Raw genomic sequence first — 22,085 nt, 5'->3', positions numbered from 1 at the left:
ATAAAATGAAATAACATTTGTAAGGCTCTTTGCAAACTCTAAAGAGCTATATAAATGATAGTTATCATTATCATCATGATATCTGACATACCTTGACACTAATATTCTATAATCTGACATTGTGGAAGCATTCTACAAGGCATTATAAAGGAAACAAAGTGGAAAAGATCCTGATCTTCGGCATCTTACCTTGGAATCAGAGCCTACACATAAGACAAAGGATTTAGAGATAATTTTTGCCCAATACTCTCATTTCATAGACAAGAAAACTGAGGTTCAGAGATGTGACAGAAACTACAGAAAACCACATAACTAATCAGTGGCAGATGTGAGATTAAAGGCCAAGTCCTCTTGATTTCAGGCTGGAGATCTTTCCCTTATATCATGTTGTCTCACTTTTCCATAAGAAATTAAATGGCAGGCCTGTCAGGAAAATGCTCCTGCTGTCTTGAGCTACGATGAAGCTTTTGGAGTTCTTGGTTATGTTGGGTTTTCTGAGAACTGACTCCAAATGTCTTCCCTTTTCCCTTCATCATCAACATGGTTCAATGATGGACAAATACTGTCTGCTCACCAACTGTATTGAGGCTATCAAGAAGAGTGGGGCTCAAAAATATCTGAGGGTGTAAACATTATCATCCAAAACATGTTTTTGAGAACGGATAAAGAAGTTTTTTGTCAATAACAAATGAATATGGTATGGTTGTCTAACACCTTCCAGGAAAGTAAAGAAAACTAGTAACTTATGAAACAATAATAATAATAAGCAACAGTCACAATAGTTATAGTACTTTTATAGTGCTTTAAGGTTTGAAAGGGCTTTATTAATATTATCTTCTTTTTATCATTACAACAACCTAGGTAGGTGGATGCTATTTATTATCCCTATTGTACAGACAAATAAAGTGGAACCGCTAGAGGTTAAATGAACTGTTCAGGGGTCACACAGATTAATGTTTTTAGAGGTGGAATGTGAATCCAGTTTCTCTGATTCCAAACTTAACATTCTTTCTACTGTACTTCATCCATTGAATTTCTAGTTGAATTGAAGAGAGAGAATTTAGCTACCTACAAGCAACCCATATCTTTCGAATCTGCAAGATTACATTGGTTGGACAAAAAGTCATGAGAATAAGGAGAAGAAGCCATCACTTTGTATTCTTATGAGATTTTAGTGATAAAGGGATATATATACACATATACATACATATATACTTGTGTATACATACATATACATACATGTGTGTACACACATATATATGTATTGAAGTAGAGGCAGAAATTCACCTGAAATCTCCCTAATTCCCCTCTAAACAACTTTAAAATATCACCTCCAATTAAATTCTGGTGAAAGGAGTGGGTAACAAAATGTTAGGGAGAAACAATTTTCCAGCCCAAGACAACTTAGGAGGTTGGCAGAAAAGGTCTACCTTACCAGGTTAGTGGTCAGTCTGAAGTAACAAAACCAACCACAGACCCAGGAAGAGGCTGTGATAGCAGCAGCAGGTTTGGGAGCTCTCAGCCCACAGATAATAAGGGGATCAGAATGGTCAGAAAGAGATTATACAGGTCCATTTGCTGGTACTAGATTCAAAACCCTGTTAGATTGCCTATATACAGTTAGGGGTCACAGTTCCAGGGTTAACAGGAGCACTCATACTTGTGGCCTAAGGGAAATATGATCCTACTTGGGTAAAGACCAGAGCACAGGCCAGGAAAGCAGTGACCACAACTTTCCTAGGTCATACTACCTTAGAAGGACCAAAAATTTACAGAACCTTAGACTTAACCCTGAGTAGAGCAGTATGAAAAACCTGGAACTTAGGACAATGCTTGTCTCACCCTAGGAACAGAGCCCAAATAAGTTAAAAGTCACGAAATAGTGTGGAAAATGAGCAAACAGCCAAGAAAAGAAACTGACCATAAAAAGTTATTATGGTGACAAGGAAGCTCAAGACACAAATGCAGAAGAAGACCATGATGTCAAAACAACTACAGGCCTCAAAGGGAAAAAAATGTGAGTTGGAAACAAACCCAATAAGAATTCATAGAAGAGCTCAAAAAGAATTTTGAGAATCAATTAAGGGGGGTAAAGCAAAAATTGGGAAAATAAATGAGGGTGATGCAAGGAAATTATGAAAAGACATTCAATAGTTTGGTGAAAGAGACAAAAAAATACTGAACAGAAATGCATCTTAAAAACAGAAGTGACTAAAATGGTAAAAGAGGCAAAAAAATTCACTGAAGAGAAGATTCTTTAAGCAGCAGAATTTGCCAATGGAAAAAGGTACAAATGCTCACTGAAGAAAATCAGTTCTGAAAAATTAGAATTGGGCAAGTGAAAATTAATAACGTTTTTGACACATCAAGAAACATTAAAACAAGGTTGAAAGAATAAAAAATAGAAGAAAATGTGAAGAATTTTATTGGAAAAACAACTGATCTAGAAAAATAGATTTGTGGAGAGGTAATTTAAGAATTTAAGAGGTAGTTTAAAAACCATGATCCAAAAAGAGTTCGGGTGTCATATTTCAAGAAATTTGTAAGGAGGACTGCTCTGACATCCTAGAAACAGAGAGTAAAATATATATTTCTTTAAAACTCTACTGATCACCTCCTGAAAGAGATCATAAAATAAAAGCTCCCAGGAATATTATAGCCAAATTCCAGAAGTCCCAGAACAAGAACAAAATATTACAAACAGCCAGAAAGAAACAATTCAAGTAATGTGGTGCTAATCACACAAGATTTAGCAGCTTCCACCTTAAAGGGGTGGTGGACTTGAAATATATTTTGGAGGCCAAAGAGTTAGAATTACAACCAAGAAGAAGCTACCCTGCAAAACTTAGCATAAGCCCTCAGGGAGGAAATGGATATTGAGTGACTTTCAAGCCTTCTCAATGAAAACACCAGAGCTAAAGAGAAAAGTTTACTTTAAAAAACAAGAGTCAATAGAAGCATAAAAAGGTAAAGATGAAAGAGAAATCTTAAAGCATTCTATAAACAGCTTACATTCCTATACAGGAGAATGATCCTTGTAATTCTTAAGAACTTCATTAGGGCAGTTAAAAGGAGTATACATAAACAGATGGGATGGGTGTAAATTGACTATTTTGAGATAATTTCAAAAAAATCAAATTAAGTGATGAGAAAGAGAGATATACTGGGAGAAAGGGGAAGGTAGAGATAGAAATGGGGCAAATTATCTCTTGTTAAGCCTATATTTGCCAATTTACAATTTCTAAGTTCCAGAATTCCTGGTTTTGTCCTATGGGGTTGAACAGAATAAGTCTAATGTTTCTTCCACACGAGGGCCTTCCAAAACTTTAATATGTCCATCATCTCCTTTCAAATCTTCTCTATTCTAAATATCTCCAGTTCCTCCAACTCATGCTTATACGACATAACATCAAGATCCTTTACTGGATCAGTTGTTCTCCAGATGTTCATTACTTTATTAGTATCCTTCTTAAACTATAGTGTCCAGAACCAAACATGATATTCTGGAGGGGAACTGATTATAACAGAACCCAATGGTACTATTACTTCATCATTCCTAGAAAGTTATTTCTCCCCTGATGTAGTCAGAGATTATATTGGCTTTCTTTAGCTGTAATATCATACTCATTCATATTGAGCTTGCAGTCCACTAAAACCTCTAGATCTTTTTTTTTTCAGACATATCATTTTCTACTTATTCCTCTCTATTTTGTACTTGTGAAGTCATCTCTGTGAAATATCACATCCAGACACTATTCTCCAAACCTTCTCTTTTCCACCCTAAACATCCCCAGATCTTTCCACTGATGTTCATGTGAAATAATCTCACAGCTCTTCACCATCCCAGGTTGCCCTTCTCTGGATACCTTCCAGTTTATCAAAGCGCTTCCTAAAAGTCCTTAGAACTGAAACCAACATCCCAGGTGGTCTTGTCAGGCAGAGTGCAATGAGACTATCGTCTCTCTCATTCTAGCCACTATATGTAAATTTGAATTTGCTTTTTTAGCAGCCGTATCATCATGACAACTTATATTAATTTTGTAGTCTACTAAATCTCCTTAATTTTTTTTTCAGATGAACTGCTGTCTCACCATGCCTCCTCCATCTGGTACTCATGAAGCTGATTTTTTGAATCCAATTTTAGGAATTTACATTTATCCCCATTAAAATTTATCTTATTGGATTTGGCCCAAACCTCTAGCCCGTCAAGATGCTTTTGGATTCTCATTCTGTCATCCAGTGTGTTAGTTATCCCTCTCAGCTTTGTTGCATCTGCAAATTTGATGAGCATGCCATCTGTGCCTTTACTGAAGTCTCTGATAAAAGTGTTAACGAATACAGCCCTAAGCTACTCCTTCAGGGATAGAGGTCCTACCCAACCTGTTTCATTGAACAGATGAGAGTAATTTATAATTAGCATGTTGATTTATTTAAATACATGCTACTAAAGTGATTTTCCTGAATGAGCTAAATCTTTCTTCTGCAAATTAGTCAATACTATTAATTATTTACTGAACACTTTTGCTCCTAGATGATTAAAGGAGGAAATGCACACTGCTTGGATAAGATACAGCTGTAAAGAGGGGGCCTCATCTATGCAAATTAAGAATTAGTGAAGTTATCTTCAAAATATGAGGTGTTCAAGCCCAATTACCAGCAGAGATGCAAAGGACTGGAAGAGTCATTGTTGGGAAGGTGTTCATAATAATACCCTACTGGTCATAGGATTCTGGGCATGCAAGGTTAGCCTTCTAGCCAAGATAGTTCCCATCTCCAACAGAAAGGGCTCTGGAACCAGAAGACCTGGGTTTAATTCTTATCTCAGGATTTCTTACCTGTGTAGCCTTGGGCATGCTGCTTCACCTCTATTTCCCTCAGTTTCCTAATCTGTAAAATAATGGAGAAGACTAGATGGCTCTTTCAGTTCTAGATCTGCAATCTTGATCCTTTTTAGCTCTCATTGCCGATTCCTCTGTATTCCATACTGAGATAAGAGAAACTCCTCTCTCGTTTACTCCTGTTTATCTTGTCCATAACTTGTTTGGACATATTTGTTTGTTATATCCTCTATTATAGTGTGAGCTCCTTCAGGACAAGAACTTTCTTTTTGTCTTTTTTTGTATTCTCAATACTTAGCACAGTGCCTGGCACACAGTAGGTGTGTACTAAATATTTATTGACTTATTCATATCTTGATTCTATTTTCTCTCAGTCTTGTTTCAAAAGTATTTGGTCCCCAACTCCCATGATTGCTTTTTTTAGGCAAGTCACTTAACCAAGGTCTTGTGAGGTTTCATAAATAGTAGTCTTGGGCTAGCTAGTTTGGGAAGCCTAAAAGAGTTTCTGGCCAGTCAGACAAATTGTCTACATTCCTGGCCCTATTCTATGCCCCTCCAACCTCCACCACAAATTCTCTAATGACCAAAGTTGCCCTGGAAATTTCTTGATTATTTGGATCAGTCAATAATTGACAAAATTAAAAAGGAAGAGGGGCTTTTACTTGATGACCAATAATTTTGTCTCCAAATTTTAAAAAAACGGTTTTGCTGGAGACTTGATCTGAAAGTCAAAAGGAAGATTCAGGACCTTAGACAGGGACTGGACTTGGTTATTAACAACTCTAATACTTTCTAAAGAGTGAGTTAAGATTTGGGTTGCAACCAGGTTACTCTAATGGAACAACTTTTTAAGGGTCTTAGAAAGAAATTAAGGGTAAATCCTTGAAAAAGAAACTAGCCACATCTCCGCCAACACGAATTAAGTAGAAACTTTGTATTGAAGAATAGTTTCATACACACCCTGCCAACATTTGAGTTGATAGTTCCAGATTGCCTTACCTTAAGTATATTATCAGGAATTACACAGCAGAATTTATGCTACTGGTTTGGATCTGTTCTTCTCAATTGAAATGAGCTAGGTAGCAGCAGAAAGGAATGTAACTATAGTATTTACATGAAGGCCATCATTGAGCCAGCTGGCCCTACTTGGGAGATGAGGAAACCATGAGACAATGAGCAGGCAGGACCACTAGTGATAGGATTCCTATCCTTCTACCTCTTCTCTCTAGGGCTTGTGCTGGTCTATTCTTATCCGACCTCAAAGTTCTCAATTTAGTCCTTCTGTATTCTAGCAACATTGAACATTGATTCTTTGGCCTTTGAGTTGGCTTAACAGATGGAATAAGAATTAACCTTGCACATATCCTATAACAACAAAGGTAAATTTTTTTTTCCAACAAAACAGTCTAGGAAGTCATCAGGAAGATATTTTCACCCTAATCTCTTGTTGCCAGTGCGGTTGGGCTGGAGATACGGCTAGTGTTGAGTAATCTACAGACTGCTTGGAATGTATGGAAGATCACTTTCCACTTGGCTCACCATGTCCAGAAGTTAGGCAGTTATCTTCTGTCATCAATTGTATCAATGTTCTCTAGAGACTACCAGAATTTCTTGAGGTGTTCAGTGCATAGGAAATTGAGACTATGCTTCTGAGTCAACTCAATTAAATTAGAGTCAACAAGCTCAGAATTTCAAGGCAATGGGGATATATTCAATGAAGTGTGTCCTAGAGGCTTTGGTCCTAGTAATACATTTGTAACGCTGACAAGACCAAAGGCCCACACCATCCTTACATAAGTGGGTTGGACAAATAGATCTCATAAATACATCTTCTAGCTTATTGTGTTATATCTCCACAGAATGCTCGTCTTGACTTCCATGTCATTCCACAGAAGCACTGGTGGCTGTAGGTGAAATTTTAAAAAATGGGGACCAAGTCTGTACAGCAAGTAGGGAGATTCTCATATGATCATCATTATTGAGCACTAGTTCCTACCATAGGAGACTTTATAAGAGCAGTAGTTGGGACATTCCCCAGTTTTCCCAAAGCTTGTTTGAACATATTCGTTTGTTATATCACCTATTATATTGTGAATTCCTTCAGGATAGGAACTTTCTTTTTGTCTTTTTTTTTGTATTCTCAATACTTAGCACAGTGCCTGGCACATAATAGGTGCTTACTAAATGTTTATTGACTTACTCATATCTTAATTCTATTTTCTCTCATCTTGTTTCAAAAGTACTTGGTCCCCAATGCCCATGATTGCCTTTTTAGGCAAGTCACTTAACCTGAAGTATCACTATGTGACAGTCACTGTGACCTGAAATGTAATATATATTTGTCAAGGGTATGAATGGAAAACTGCATTTCACACATGGCTCAGATAATCTGAGTAACTTATGGATATTTGAATACTGTAAAGCATGTATCATGAGAAGCATGGATGAAGTATATAACCTAGATCTGCTAAATCAGGGAGGAGTCAGTTACCTTGGCAACATTCTGATCTACTTCCTATACAACATGAAACCCACCCAACTGACATAAGTCATTCTGGAGGAACCCCATAAGTGCCACTTGCTCTCAAAGTTGCTTAAGGGGTAGTTTAACCAAGAAGAATTGGAATTCTTGGGACAAATTATGTGCCTCCAAAAGGTGAACATATAACCTTAGAAAGTGAAAATCATCCTCACATGAGAAGTTCCAATGACTGATGGACCAAGACAGATTCATGGAGTGAGCTAGGTACTCTTACAGTTTCACAGTTGATTTCTAACAGCTGTTCACCCCAATCAATGGTTTTCTCAAAACCTTGAAGAATTTCCAGTACCCAACCATAGTTGAAGGAGAATTCCAAAGTTGCAAAAGGTACTTTACCATCACTATATAAATGCTAGCAAATATGCCTCTCTGACACTGACTCTGACTGACACTGCTACTACCCTGGCACAGGATCTAACGCACAGTTGCAATAGCCTGCTGTTTGGTCTTCCTGCTCCAAGTTTCTCTGCATTCCAATAATTTTTTCATTCAATTGTCAAAGTGATCTTTCTAAAATTCATATCTGACCATGTCACCCTCCTCCTCAGTAAACTCCAGCGGTTCCCTATGACCTCCAGGATCAAATATAAAATTTGGCATTCAATGACTTTCATAACTTTCCTTAACCTACCTTTCCAATCTTCTTAGACCTTACATACATACATACATACATTCTCTCTCTGTCTCTGTCTCTGTCTGTCTGTCTGTCTGTCTGTCTGTCTGTCTCTCTCTCTCTCTCTTTCTCTCCTATCCTGTGACACTGGCCTTTTTGCAGTTTCATTAACAAAATATTCTATCTCTAGACTCTGGTCCATTTTCTCTGGCTGTCTCCCATGTCTACAATGATCTTCCTCCTCATCTACATCTCCTGGCTTCCCTGACTTCCTTCAAGTCCCAACTAAAATCTCCCCTCCTACAGGAAGTCTTTCCCAATCTCTCTTAATTCTAGTACATTCCTTCTGCTGATTTTCTCAGATTTATCCTGTCTATAACTTGTTTATTATACATAATTATTTGCATGTCATCTTGCCTATTAGACTGTGAGCTCCTTGTGAGTGGGAACTATTTCTTGGCATCCTTTATGTTACCTGAAAGCTTAATACTTTTTCCAGACTGACTTCAGGAGCCCTGGGATAATGCATTCTGGAGCATTATATGATCACACTCACTGATACAACTGCCAATCCTCTGGCTGGGAATGACTTGGGCAGCATGTCAAATGGCGCTCAGAAACAGACAAGAAGCAAGCGACAAAAAGCCACTCATGACAAATGAGAGGACACCTGGGACAGGGCCAGCTCTCTGCCTAGACCAAAGAGGCAGTCACCTATGCGGCATGGCTTGAGGAATGCCATAAGACCCTATCTGCCTCCCACATCTCTGTTCCTGTGACACTGGAAATTCCCACAATTTGAGTCATTTCTTTGAGTTAAGATATCTCCTCAGTAATCCTCAGTTAAAATATTGGGAGGTGGAAGGGTTAATCATAAACCTAATAATTTATCCATTTTTTTTTCCATTTGTAGGGAACAGAGGCCCAAAGGACTAAAAAGGAAAGTAAGTCTTGATAAGAGGAAAGGAAGGCAGGAATATGAAAAAGTATTGGAGGCAGGTCCAGGTTGATTATGGAACAGAAAAGCCAGAAAACAACACAAGGGTATTAAGCACCAGATTGAAGAAGCCTGGAGGAAGGGCAGGACAGCCAAGAGCAAATGATTTGTGGGAATGTTCTGTATCATCCTGGAGTCTGTTGTAGTCACTGACACTAGGTACCCCTTCTCTAGGAATAGTGAATTAGGAGTCATCTTAAATGACTAGATTCAGATAGGCAGCTGGGTTTGGCCATGTTGCAGCTTAATCCTCTAGTTCTATTGCACTCAAGAGGGCCAGAAATCAATTCAGTGAAATAAAAAATGGAAAAGCAAATCACAACCAAGCCAGACAAAAATAAAATGATCAGAGACTGCTAGGCAATTACATATCCACAAAAATGACCACACAGAAGAAATTGAGGTATGCTTTCCAAAACATAAAATGCCCCAATGGACAGAGTGCTGGATTTGAAATCAGATAGAGTCATCTTCCTGAATTCAGATATGCTCTCAGACACTTACTAGCTATGTGACCCTGGGCAAGTCATTTAACCCTGTTTGCATCAGGTTCTTCACCTGTAAAGTAAGCTGGAGAAGAAAATTGGAAACCATTCCAGCATCTTTGCCAAGAAAACCTCAAATGGAATCATGAAGAGTCAGATACAACTGGAAAATCAGAAAAACAACTGAACAAAATAACTCCAAATAGAGATCTTAAGCAATCCAATCTCAGAAAAGGAAATAGAAATGTTGTAAAGAAACTGCTGAAGGTGTGGGGAGGAGGGATCATCCTGGTCCTGATGGATTTACTGGATAATGTTATCAAGCATTCAAAGAACACTTAGTATAAATATTACAACCTCCTAAACTGATTAAGAAAGCATCTTTCTAAACTTCTCTTAGGAGGCAGTTTCTAACACCTAATCCCTAAATCCTAATGCCTAAACCAGGAAAGGATACAACAAAAAAAGAGAATTACAAATTATATAATTAGTGAATATTGCTTCAAAATTTCTAAATAAAATCCTGACCAAAAAATTGTAGTGATATATCCAATAATTTTTTCATTTTGACCAATTTGAATTTTTACCAGGGATAGAAAGATGGTTCTAGAACAGGAGAGAAATTAATATAATAAATTATAGTAAAAAACAAAATATTCTAAACTCTCTCATTATCTTAATAGATGGGGGGGGGGGGGCAATGTTAAGTATATCACTCACTTATGTTAAAGCATCATTTGCAAGGGGGAAAAAAAAGTCTTTTCCAGTAAGTGCAGGATGCTGACTCTCCCTGCTATTATTTTGAATAGTTATAGAAATGTAAGCAATACAAGTAAGATAAGAAAATGAAATTTAAGTGGCAAAGATAGGCAAAGGGGAAACAAAGCTATTCCTGTCTGCTAAGGACATGGTTGTTTACTTAGAAAATCCTAAGGAATCAGCAAAGAAACTGATACATTGACTTCAGCAAAGTTGAACCCTACAAATAAACCTAGAAAAATCAACTGCATTTCTATATAATAATTATAACAACAAAATCTAGGTGGCATAGTATATGGAGGGCTGGGTCTAGAGTCAGGAAAGCCTGAATTCAACCCCACATTCAGACACTGTGCAAGCCTGGGTAAGTTGCTTAACCTATGTTTACCTCAGTTTCCTCATCTGTAAAATGGGAAAACCGTGCAGGATTGTTGTGAGGATAAAATGAGGCAACATTTATAAAGTTTTTAGCAAAGTGCCTGACACATAATAAGTCCCTCTCATCTTCCCCCAAAGTGTCAATAATGGAAAGGGAAATTCCATCCAAAATTACTATAAAATGCATAAAATATCTGGAGTTCAAGCTACCAAAACATACTCAACACTTCAATGCACTCAATTACAAAATACGAAAAAATTTTAAAATCTGGAAAAATAATCAGTGCTCATAGCAGGGCTATGCCAATATATAATAAAATGCCAGTACATGTAATACTATATATTATAACTGTATATATACTATGTATGCCAATATAATAAAAATGGCAATACTACCAAAGTTAATTTATAAATTTAATGCTATGCTAATCAAACTATCAAAGGAGTATTTTATAGAATTAGAGAAAAATAATAAAATTCATTTGGAGGAACAAAAGTTCTAAAATGTCAAGGAAAATTATGGGAAAAGATAGGATTCAAAGAGGAATAGCCATTTAAGACCTACTAAAGATAGAAAAAAAGCCTGATCCCAATAGGTTTACATCCTTAGAGCCAAACAGTGTCAGGAACATTACAGGTACTTAATAAATGTAGTGGGTGAACATTGCTTCCCAGGAAAAATAACTAATCTCCAGCTTTCTATACCCAGCTAGCCAGAGAATCAGAGAATTGGAGGGTTGGAAAAAGACACAGTAAACAGGAAATCCACACTATGACAGACCCAGCCCAACCTCTACTTAAGGACCTCCAAGGTGGGGGAACCTGCTCAAACCTATGAGTTTGAAGGGACTTTAGGGATCATATGGTCATAGAATCATTGATTTAGAGATGGAAGAAACTTAGAGGTCATAGGGTCTATCCTTGTAGTTTACAGATGAGGAAGCTGAGGCAAACAGAATTAAGTGACTTACTAGGGTCACAAAGCTAGTAAGCATTTGAAAATCCAGTTCTTCTTGACTGTACAACTAGAATTTTATCAGCTTTATCACGCAACTTCTTAACTTGTTCATTTAAAAACCAAGGTAACAAAACCACAATAAAGTCATTTCTGCAAGATCACAGGACAAGTGATGGAATGGACTGACTCCCGAGCTTTCCCCCATCCAGAGCATGATGCTCATTGAGGTGGCATTCTTACAGGCCCAGGTTGTATTTTGAGGGTTTCCAGCTTTTTGAAGCACAAAGCACCTCTCCTCTGTCTGCACTTGCCTAAAACAGCCCAGACTAGGGATTTGGTACAGGGGGAGGGGCGGTGCTATACCCTCAGTGTTTGCAGTGAGGTTTCTATGTGTTAAGAGCAATGATGAATGAGCTTTGAGACAATCACTTGAGCCCAAATCCATTAGCTGCCTAGTTTCTAAGTCCCCCAGCACCTGGCTGTCTGGTTCCATTAGAGCAAGCCCAACTGAAGGCTGCTCTTTGGAGCTGTGGGCTCATCACAACGGTTCAGATCTGCCTCAGCAGTCACGCGGGCTGCTTTGGGGTACAGCCTAAGTGCTGAGAGAAAAGCCTCAAGCAGACTTCCCCCAACCCCCAAAGCCGGTAAGAGAACCATGTGCTTCTGGGACAGCTCTGGGCTGTCAATAAATCCTCATCAAACTCTATGTCTGCAGCCCCTTTTTTATCTCCAAGAATCCCAGAGGAACATGTGCAGACTCTGAGACTGAACCAAGATTGTATAGTGAAATAATCCTGGACTGGAAGGCAGAAAGTCCTGAGTTAGAGGGACAGCTCCAGCGCTTACTAGCTGAGTGACCCTGGTCAAGTTATTTCATTTCTCTGTACCTCAGTTTCCTCATCCATAAAATGGTATGATAATCCTTCTACCCATGTCCCTGATTTGTGGTGAGAATTAGATGAGATCACATATATGAAAGGAGTTTGTAACCTTAAAACACCACGTTAATATGAGTGGTTACTTTGATACTTAGATGACCTCATTGGTGTGGGCATGTCCCATCTCTGACACAGAGCAGTTGTCTGACCCTAGGGAAGTCACTTAACCTTCCAAGGTTTTAGGAAAACTTTCTAAGTCTTTAAGATGCAGGGAAGATGACAGCCTGCTTTGGTACAAGGAATTGGGAGTTTACCAATGAAATCACAGGTCCCAGACCTATGTACCTATGTGCATATGTAGATACACAAATATGTATGCACATACATATGTATATACACACATGCACATTATGTCCATGTATGTGTATGTACACACATATGAGGCTGTGATACATATGCATATATGATATGCTTGTGTGTATACACAAATATATGTGTGCACACGCATTTAGAAATTTATGTGTTTGAATGTGTGCATATATGTGCTTACAAGATAAATACATAACTTTGTGGAGGGGGAGGTAAGAAGGGAAGGCACTAGCATCTTCCTCCTCATTTCCACATCCTAGCTTCCCTGCCTTCTTTCAAGTCTCATCTAAAGCCCGACGTTCTGTAAGAAGCTTTTCCCATTCCTCCTTAATCTTAATGTCATCCCTCTGAAACTAACCCCAATTTATCCTTATATGTATTAGGTGTATGTGGTTATTTGAATCTTGTCTTCTCCATTAGACTGCGAGCTCACTGAGAGCAAAGACCATCTTTTGCCTTCCTCTGCATCCTCAGCACTTCGCAAAGTGCCTGGCACATAGTAAGTACTTAATAAATGTTAGTTGACTGACTAACATGTAGGGAAATAAGAAAAATTTGATGGAGAAGTCAGTAATTGATCAAAATTTTGGAAGAAACAAGAGATTCTATGAGGGGAAATTCCAGGCTCTGGGGACAACCAAGGAGGGGCTAGAAAACCAGTTGCCAAGACTAGAATAACTGAATGGCAGGCTGGTTTTAAAGAGCTTTACAAACTAAACAGAAGAGTTCAGATTTTATCATTGAATTAATGGGAGCCCTTGAAGCTTTTTGAGCGGAGTAGTAACCTGGTCACACTTGAACTTTAAGAAAATTCCTTTTAAAAAAATTTTAAGTTACTTGAATTACTTTAAGAAAATTACTTGGCAGGTGTGTGGAGAATGTGTCAGAGTAGGGAGAGACAGTATTTCTTTTTCATGAGACCATTTTGGCTATCACGAACCACAGGTATAATTTCTTCAAAAGAGAGACACACATGAATGAGGAATGGAGCCATCCTCTGACATCTTGGCAACCTTGTTCATTTCTGAGGGTCCCTTATAGAATATGAAAATGTACTGATTACATGGGACAGAAACCTAGCAACAGGACAACAGTAGTAATAGGCATGAATTTAAAATTATTGCTCTAGGAGGTCCCGATAACAAGACGTATCTACCTTTCAAACCATATAGTAACAGCCAACAAGAAAGTTATCTTAAAGATTAATTAACACTGCTTGTCTTCAAGTCTCCTTTCTTGGTGTTTGAATGATTTCCTAGGAGAAAATACAAGCTTATATTGCACACATTGGTATGAGCTAAAATTCTGGACCTGCAAGAAGGACTTTGCAAACAAGAGTTCAATTTATATAATGTTTAGAGCACTGGCATTGGAGTCAAGAGGACCTGAGTTCAAATCTGGTCTCAGACACTTGACACTTACTAACTCTGTCACCCTGGGCAAGTCACTTAACCCCATTTTCCTCACCAATGCATATGTATGCACACACACACACACACACACATGCACACACACGTATATATACACATATATATGTATATGTGTGTATATACATAGATATGTGTATATATGTATGAATATATACACATACACATATATGTATGTAAGTATATATAATATACTTGCATATGTAAACACATATATGTGAGAAAGATTATTTTACATGAATATTATTATTGTATATTACATGTGATATTGTAAATTTGTGAGCATTACCACTAGGCATTTGCGTATAGAGAAAAATGTAAAAGTAGTGAAACCTTGAAACAGTAGAGAAATAATGAGAGCTGGAAGTTTGATACTCAAAAACTAACTGATATAAAATATGAAAAATATATGTGAGTGTAGTGTGACTTTCAATAAAATCAGATGGAGTTGCTTTTAAGTAAGATATTTAGATTCATGTCACACATTTCAACTCTGAAATCTCTAATCATTAAATGAGGCTTTCACATCTTGACTTAGGGTGACCTTAGGGTCATGGGTTTAGTTGATGAACCTTCTTGCATTCCTTGGTCCTTGTGGACAAATTAGCTGTTCACAAAGAGCTAAGACAAGGCCAGTGTGACCCTGGACTCCATCTTTCATCATTTATCAAGAGCTTTGGTTCTTGAGATGACTAGGCTGTGGTTAACAGATGTCAGTGTAGCAAGTGGTTTTATTTGTTTGGTAAGACTACCAAGAACTGCAATAAAAGAAAGGGAAGATACTGGAATCTCTCAATATATGAAGAAATATCATCACATAGTTATGTGACAGGAAGAGAAAATGAGCTAGTCCCATGGCAAGAGTCATGGATGACAAATGGATAGCCAAAATGTGCCTCTGCTCCCATTTGGATGTTGGGAGCAATTGAGGAAAGCTTCCTGCAGGTTAGGTGGACCCTCCTGTAGCAAACCTTTGGGAGAATATGGGCAAGGATCCCACAGGATGGTGAAATTTGGATCAGTTGTAATTTGCATCACAGGAAAAAACTCTCAAACTTCTAAGATAACAATTCAATCATACTCCTGGAAAATCTAGATTAAAAGTTAAACGCTATATGTTTTTTTTTCTCATCAATTATAGTAGAATATAAGATCCTTGAGGACAAGGAACAATTCTTTTATATCTCTAGCAATTTATCACAGTATTTGGTACCTAGTAGGTCCAAATAAATGTTATATTTAAACTTGATGGGAAAAGCCTGGAAAAGAATTGAATTAGAGGCAAATTGCCAGGTTCATATAAAGTGATAGTGGATTATCTATAAGGACCTGGTCAAGAAATATGAGACATGAGAGTGAGAACAGTTTATGCTTATGTCAATCACTTCGTCTAAATTAGAACTTAGATGACTTATATGCCCTAAAATAACAATTCTGTGCTCTAAAGTTTTTAAAATTTACCTTCTTTCTCTGAAATACTTGCAAAGTACCTTAAATATTAGTAAAGTTAACTTCTTTTTGTAAGTGAATTAGAAGAAAATATGGAAATATTCAGGACAGGCTTTTCTAGGAATGGCGGTAGTGATCAAGAGAAGCTAAAAGGTGCTACATCCAGCAACAGCATTGGGATGCTAGAAATCAAATGAAGTAAGAACAAAGAAGAGTATTCAGATGAGACCAAGTCATCTCCTCTTGGGCCTGGGCTTTGGTTTCTCAGGGCTATTTTTCAGCCACAATCTTTCAAACAGAATAGTCTCTCAAATTTTGAGGGACTGCCCCCATCCTTAGGGCAACAGACTTATGAAGGACACAACAGTGAAAGTAGGCTAGTAGGAATGATATAAACTGTAAGAAATCCATAGAGAAAACTCAACACCTACCTGAGAACTGGCTGGACCAACCATGTTGACACCTGGAGAGGTAGCCAGGGATAAGGAGTGAGGTCCTATGGCTGATGTAATGACTCGGTAGGAAGAGCCCAGAGCATTCAAAGGAGACCCAACAGCACTCAGTGGGGAGGCAAGTGTCCTGGGAACACTGACTGGGGCCTCAATGTAGTTGGAATGGCTGTCTGTGGATTTTCCTGTGGTCAGGGCTGGTGATGGGCTCATAGATGTAGAGTTAGTGTGACTGAGAGAACCTGAAAGTAAAAGAATAGTCTTAGCAATGACAAATCATGAAAAAGTAAAGTGTGACTGGGAAAACCTGTCAGGACTAGCATAGTCTTAACAAACAGTCATAACAATAAGAGATCATGGAAAAGCATAGATAAATTACCTACTAAAGCAAATTAAAACGACTGCTTGATGATACTTCATCTGATCACTTAGTCATTCAAAAAGTATACAATGAACACTTGCCATGTTCAAGGAGGCTAGAGCAACATTAAATAAGGACTTCTGTAGTCCTTTCCTCATTTTTACAGACGACGAAATTGAGGCACAGAGAACGTGACTTACCCATTAGTTAAGTAGCAAGGATGTGGGAGGATAGAGACACGAACTGAGATTTTTCTCTACAAACCCATTTTTATTTTCACTATACTGCACTGCCTGTATTGTTTCTCTCTCAAAATTAATGGAGTGACTTTCAGCTTCAGTATTGTCTTCAACTGATTTTAATTTCTTTGAGGGCAGTTCTCCCTTGAAAAGAATAAGGCATCTTCGCTCCTAAATTAATCACACTAAAAGTTGCAAAGAAACATATTGTCATTGATTTATCCCCAAAATGTATGGTATGTTGCGAAAAGTAGCATATTTGGCGGATAAATTAATGACAAAATGTTTATATCTTTTTGCACCATTAATTCAAGAATGAGGACACATTATTTTTAAGGGAATAATGCTGTCAAGGAAAATAACATCAGCTGAAGGCAACACTGAAGATGAAAGAAACATATATGTATACACACCTATTTCAAAACTTTGTTCATTATTTTGTTTGTTCATTCATTGTATTTCAATATAATTTGTTTCCTTTGTAATTCTATATATTTTTGTATTATACACATTTAAAAATAGTAACTGAAAAGGGATCCATAGGTTTCATAGGTCTACCAAAGGGGTCCATAACATAAGAAACATTAAGAATTCTTGAAATATAGTATAAGAGAGATAACAGATACATAGATTATAGATATGATAGATGTAGATGATAGATAGAAATAGAATGACATGATAGAGAGAGGTGTAGCTATAGATAGACTTAAACAGTTGTTGTACATGATTACCAACACATAACATGTCCTTTTCTCCCTTTTTCCTTTTATCATATATGAAAGAAAGCTATAGGAAAAGTTCCTCCTATCTGATAAGGAGTGAAAAATTAAAACTGAAGCCATCTCATTAATTAACTCTAACAGCCAGAGCACACAAAATTGAACATCTTTTATTTGAAACACAGAGAAGTCAAGCAACTCCAAGAAATAGGAGTTTTTGATCCCAAAGATGGCTTGAAGTTCCAAAGCCATGAACAAGGATGAAAAGAATGTCTCTCCAAGTTAGAAAGAGTCCAGATAAAGTCACTAATTAAGATTAGAGTTGTAATGAATAACCAATAAGGTTTACTGATAAAGATACCAAGTTGTACCTCGGTAGTTCTTTTTTTCAAAAATTTTTTCCTTCTTTGGAAATATTGATTTTACTGTTTGTTTAAATTCATTTAATGAAGAGATTTTTTTTTTAAAAAAAAGAAGGAAACGAGGGCGGAGCCAAGATGGCGAAGTAGAAAGACACATGTACACATAGCTCCGAACCCACAAACCACAGAATGGCTAGAGGGGACCAACCCAGGGCGAATTCTGCACCCAGAGGCCACGGAATATTGGAGCAAGGGAGATTTCTGTTCCGGAGAGACCTGCAAACCTCTCGCGGGGGGTCCTTCGCGCTGTGGACTGGGCACCGGGATGGGGAGCAGAGAGCAGCCCTGCCGCGGCCACAACACCGTGAGGAAAAGATCCAAGAGGGCTACGGGGACGGGATCTCCAGCGGCCACGCGGGTCCCCCCACCCATAGAGGGACCTGCAAACCTCTCGCAAAAGGTCCGTCGCGCTGCAGACTCGGAGCCCAGCCTGGACCTGCAGCGGCCGCGGCTCCGAGAGGCACAGATCTGAGAAGCCTCCAGAGACGGGATCTCCAGCGGCGGCACAAGCCCCCCCACCAACAGGTGACTGACGGGGGTAGGTGAGAGAGTCTCTTTGGCGGGTTGAGAGGGGAGTGGGGAGCCCCCATGGCTCGGGCCCCCCGAGGAGATAGAAGCTGAGAGGCGGCTACAGACAGGGGCTCCCCAAACGGGCGGGAGCCTGGATCCATTGTGGAAGGTCTGTGCATAAACCCCCTGAGGGAACTGAGCCAGAGAGGCGGCCCGGCCCCTGACCACCTGAACTTAATTCTCACACTGAATAGCAGCCCTGCCCCTGCCAAAAACCCTAAGGCGGGAAGCAGCATTTGAATCTCAGTCCCCAAACGCTGGCTGGGAGGACCAGGAGGCGAGGTGGGTGTGAGGAGAACATTCAGAGGTCAGGTCACTGGTTGGGGAGAATGCTCAAAAAAGGGAAAAGAAACAAAACTATTGAAGGGTACTTCCTCGGAGAAAAGACACTTCCTCCCTTCCTTTCTGATGGGGAGGAACAATGCTTGCCATCAGGCAAAGACACAGAAATCGAGGATTCTGTGTCCCAGCCCACCCAATGGGCTCGGGCCATGGAAGAGCTCAAGAGGAATTTTGAAAATCAAGTTAGAGAGGTGGAGGAAAGACTGGGAAGGGAAATGAGAGGGATGAGGGAGAAGCATGAAAAGCAGATCAGCTCCCTGCTAAAGGAGAACCAAAAAAATCTTGAAGAAATTGGCACCTTGAGAACTAGCCTAACTCAGTTGGCAAGGGAGGTGCAAGGGGTCAATGAGGAGAAGAATGCTTTCAAAAGCAGAATAAACCAAATGGAAAAGGAGATTCAAAAGCTCACTGAAGAAAATAGATCTTTCAAAACTGGAATGGTACAGATGGACGCTAAGGACTTTATGAGAAAGACAGATATCTCAGAACATACCACGCAGATTCGAAAAATGGAAGATAATGTGAAATATCTTATTGGAAAAACAACTGACCTGGAAAATAGAATCAGGAGAGACAATGTAAAAATTCTGGGACTACCTGAAAACCTTGATCAAAAGAAGAGCCTAGACATCATCTTCCATGAAATTATCAAGGAAAACTGCCCTGAGATTCTAGAACCAGAAGGCAAAATAAATATTCAAGGAATCCTCAGAACACCACATGAAAGAGATCCAAAAAGAGAAACTCCTAGGAGCATTGTGGCCAAATTCCAGAATTCCCAGGTGAAAGAGAAAATATTGCAAGCAGCTAGAAAGAAACAATTCAAGTATTGTGGAAATACAATCAGGATAGCACAAGATCTGGCACCCTCTACATTGAGGGATAGAAGGGAATGGAATAGGATATTCCAGAAGTCAAAGGAACTAGGACTGAAGCCAAGAATCACCTACCCAGCAAAACTGAGTATAATACTTCAGGAGAAAAAATGGTCTTTCAATGAAATAGAGGACTTTCAAATTTTCCTGATGAAAAGACCAGAGCTGGAAAGAAAATTTGACTTTCTAACACAAGAATGAAGAGAACCATGAAAAGGTGAACAGCAAAGAGAAGTCATAAGGGACTTACTAAAGTTGAACTGTTTACATTCCTACATGGAAAGACAATATTTGTAACTCTTGAAACATTTCAATATCTGGGTACTGGGTGGGAGTACACACACACACACATGCACACATGCACACATACATAGAGACAGAGTGCACAGAGTGAATTGAAGAGGATGGGATCATATCTTAAAAAAAAAAAATGAAATCAAGCAGTGAGAGAGAAATATTGGGAGGAGAAAGGAAGAAGTTATATGGGGCAAATTATCTCTCATAAAAGAGGCAAGCAAAAGACTTATTACTGGTGGGATAAAGAGGGGAGGCAAGAGAAAAACATGAGGTCTACTCTCATCACATTCCACTAAAGGAAAGATTATAATGCACACTCATTTTGATAGGAAAACCTATCTCATAATACAGGACAGTGGGGGACAGGGGCACAAGCAGGGTGGGGGGGAGGATGGAAGGGAGGGCATGGGGAGGAGAATGCAATACGAGGTTGACACTCATGGGGAGGGAAAGGACCATAAGAAAATAGAAGTAATGGGGGACAGGATAGGATGGAGGGAAATATAGTTAGTCCTATACAACACAACTAGTATGGAAATCATTTGCAAAACTAAACAGATATGGCCTATACTGAATTGCCTGTCTTCCAAGGGGAAGGGGTGGAGAGGGAGGGAGCTAAAGAAGTTGGAACTCAAAGTGTTAGGACCAAATGTAATGTTCTTACCACTGGGTAACAAGAAATACAGGTTAAGGGGTCAAGAAAGCTATCTGGCCCTACAGGACAAAAGAGAAGACGGAGACAAGGGCAGGGAGGGAGGATAGAGGAGAGAGCAGATAGGTCACAGGGGCAATTAGAAAGCTTGGGTTTGGGGGGGGAGGGGAGAAAAGGGGAGAAAATTTGTAACCCAAAATTGTGTGAAAATAAATGTTAAAAGTTAAAGAAAAAAAAAAAAGAAAAAAAAAAGAAGGAAACAGTCCTTGCTTCTATTTCAGACAAAATACAGCTATTACATGAGCTTTGCCCTTCCCTAAGGTAAGAGATGCACTTGAGAGGGAGAAAAAACCCAGTAATCTTGAGAGTTCTGGAATGGCAACTCTGGACTTCTAAAGTGATGACAATTCCTCTGTTTGCAGGTAGAAGGCTGCCAGGACTCAAGATAGCTATGTATTTAGAGAAACTGTTCTTTATTGTGGCAGTTTCCTTTTTAAAAAATCTACCGTTGTCATTGGTTTCTAGGCAGAAGATTGGGGTTTGTCCAGGAGCACAATGAAAACAAGCTGTCCCCGAATGGGAGCTATAGAAAGGAAAGTGGATGATCTGCTCTCCTTATGTCTTCTAGATTCCTGGAAAACTGGAAACGTCCATCAATGCTTCTTTTGGGGGAGAAACTAGCAAATAACAAGCAAAACCATCTTCTCTACCCTTGCCTTCTAGTGACCTCAGTAACATGAGGTGAGGCGAGAAGAATTACTTTGCACAGAATTAAACTAAGGCTTTGAGTTACTTTGGTCAAAGGCATAGAAGTGCACTTGTGAGACTACTAGCAGGGACGATATTTACACAGGATTCATAAAACACCAGAGATGAGAGGGAACTGAAGACATGCTTTGGGACAGATCGTTCATTTCACACATGAGAAAAACAGGGTCTATACAGTTTAAGTGACTTGCCCAAGATTTCTCAGAGCCAGACATGGCCTTGAGCCCCCTCATTTCAAGGCAATTGATTTTTTTTCACTACAACATACTGATTCAGAATGAAAAACACATACAAGCACACACACACACACACACACACACACACACACACACACACACCAAAAGTACCAGTTTTTCTAACTTCCAATAGAATCTTTATCTATTAGGTTGCCCTTCACTGGGCCCGTGTACATTTAATACTACAAGAATCTGCATTTAAACCTATTGTAAATAAATGCTCAAAGCTCTGGATTGATCATGACCAAAGATGATCCATGTACATGAAGTTAATTTAGAAGCAGAAGTCTCAGGGCCATCATTTTTCCTAGACTTGGATGTACAGAAATCTCACACCTTGGCAAAATGGTCTTCCAAGGGGCAACATGCTGAACTTGATGGCCAAAAGACCTGGGTTCAACTCCTACCTCAGAGACGTACTAGTTGGGTTACCTTGGGTTTAACTTAACCTCTCTGAGATCC

At 38.9% G+C, this 22,085-nt stretch overlaps 1 protein-coding gene across 1 annotated transcript in view; it reads right to left on the bottom strand.

The window, feature by feature from the left end:
• RXRG (retinoid X receptor gamma) overlaps positions 1 to 22,085 on the bottom strand; it is a 93,596-nt gene that overhangs the window by 43,566 nt on the left and 27,945 nt on the right. The window contains exon 2 of the mRNA XM_072648765.1: positions 16,125 to 16,384. Coding sequence (XP_072504866.1) covers positions 16,125 to 16,384 — 260 coding nt within the window. The remainder of the gene's footprint in view (positions 1 to 16,124; positions 16,385 to 22,085) is intronic.

The sequence above is a fragment of the Notamacropus eugenii genome, chromosome 2 (assembly GCF_028372415.1).
Source record: "Notamacropus eugenii isolate mMacEug1 chromosome 2, mMacEug1.pri_v2, whole genome shotgun sequence".
In the NCBI taxonomy this organism is placed as follows: Eukaryota; Metazoa; Chordata; class Mammalia; order Diprotodontia; family Macropodidae; genus Notamacropus; species Notamacropus eugenii.
This window is presented reverse-complemented; position numbering and strand designations above follow the sequence as displayed.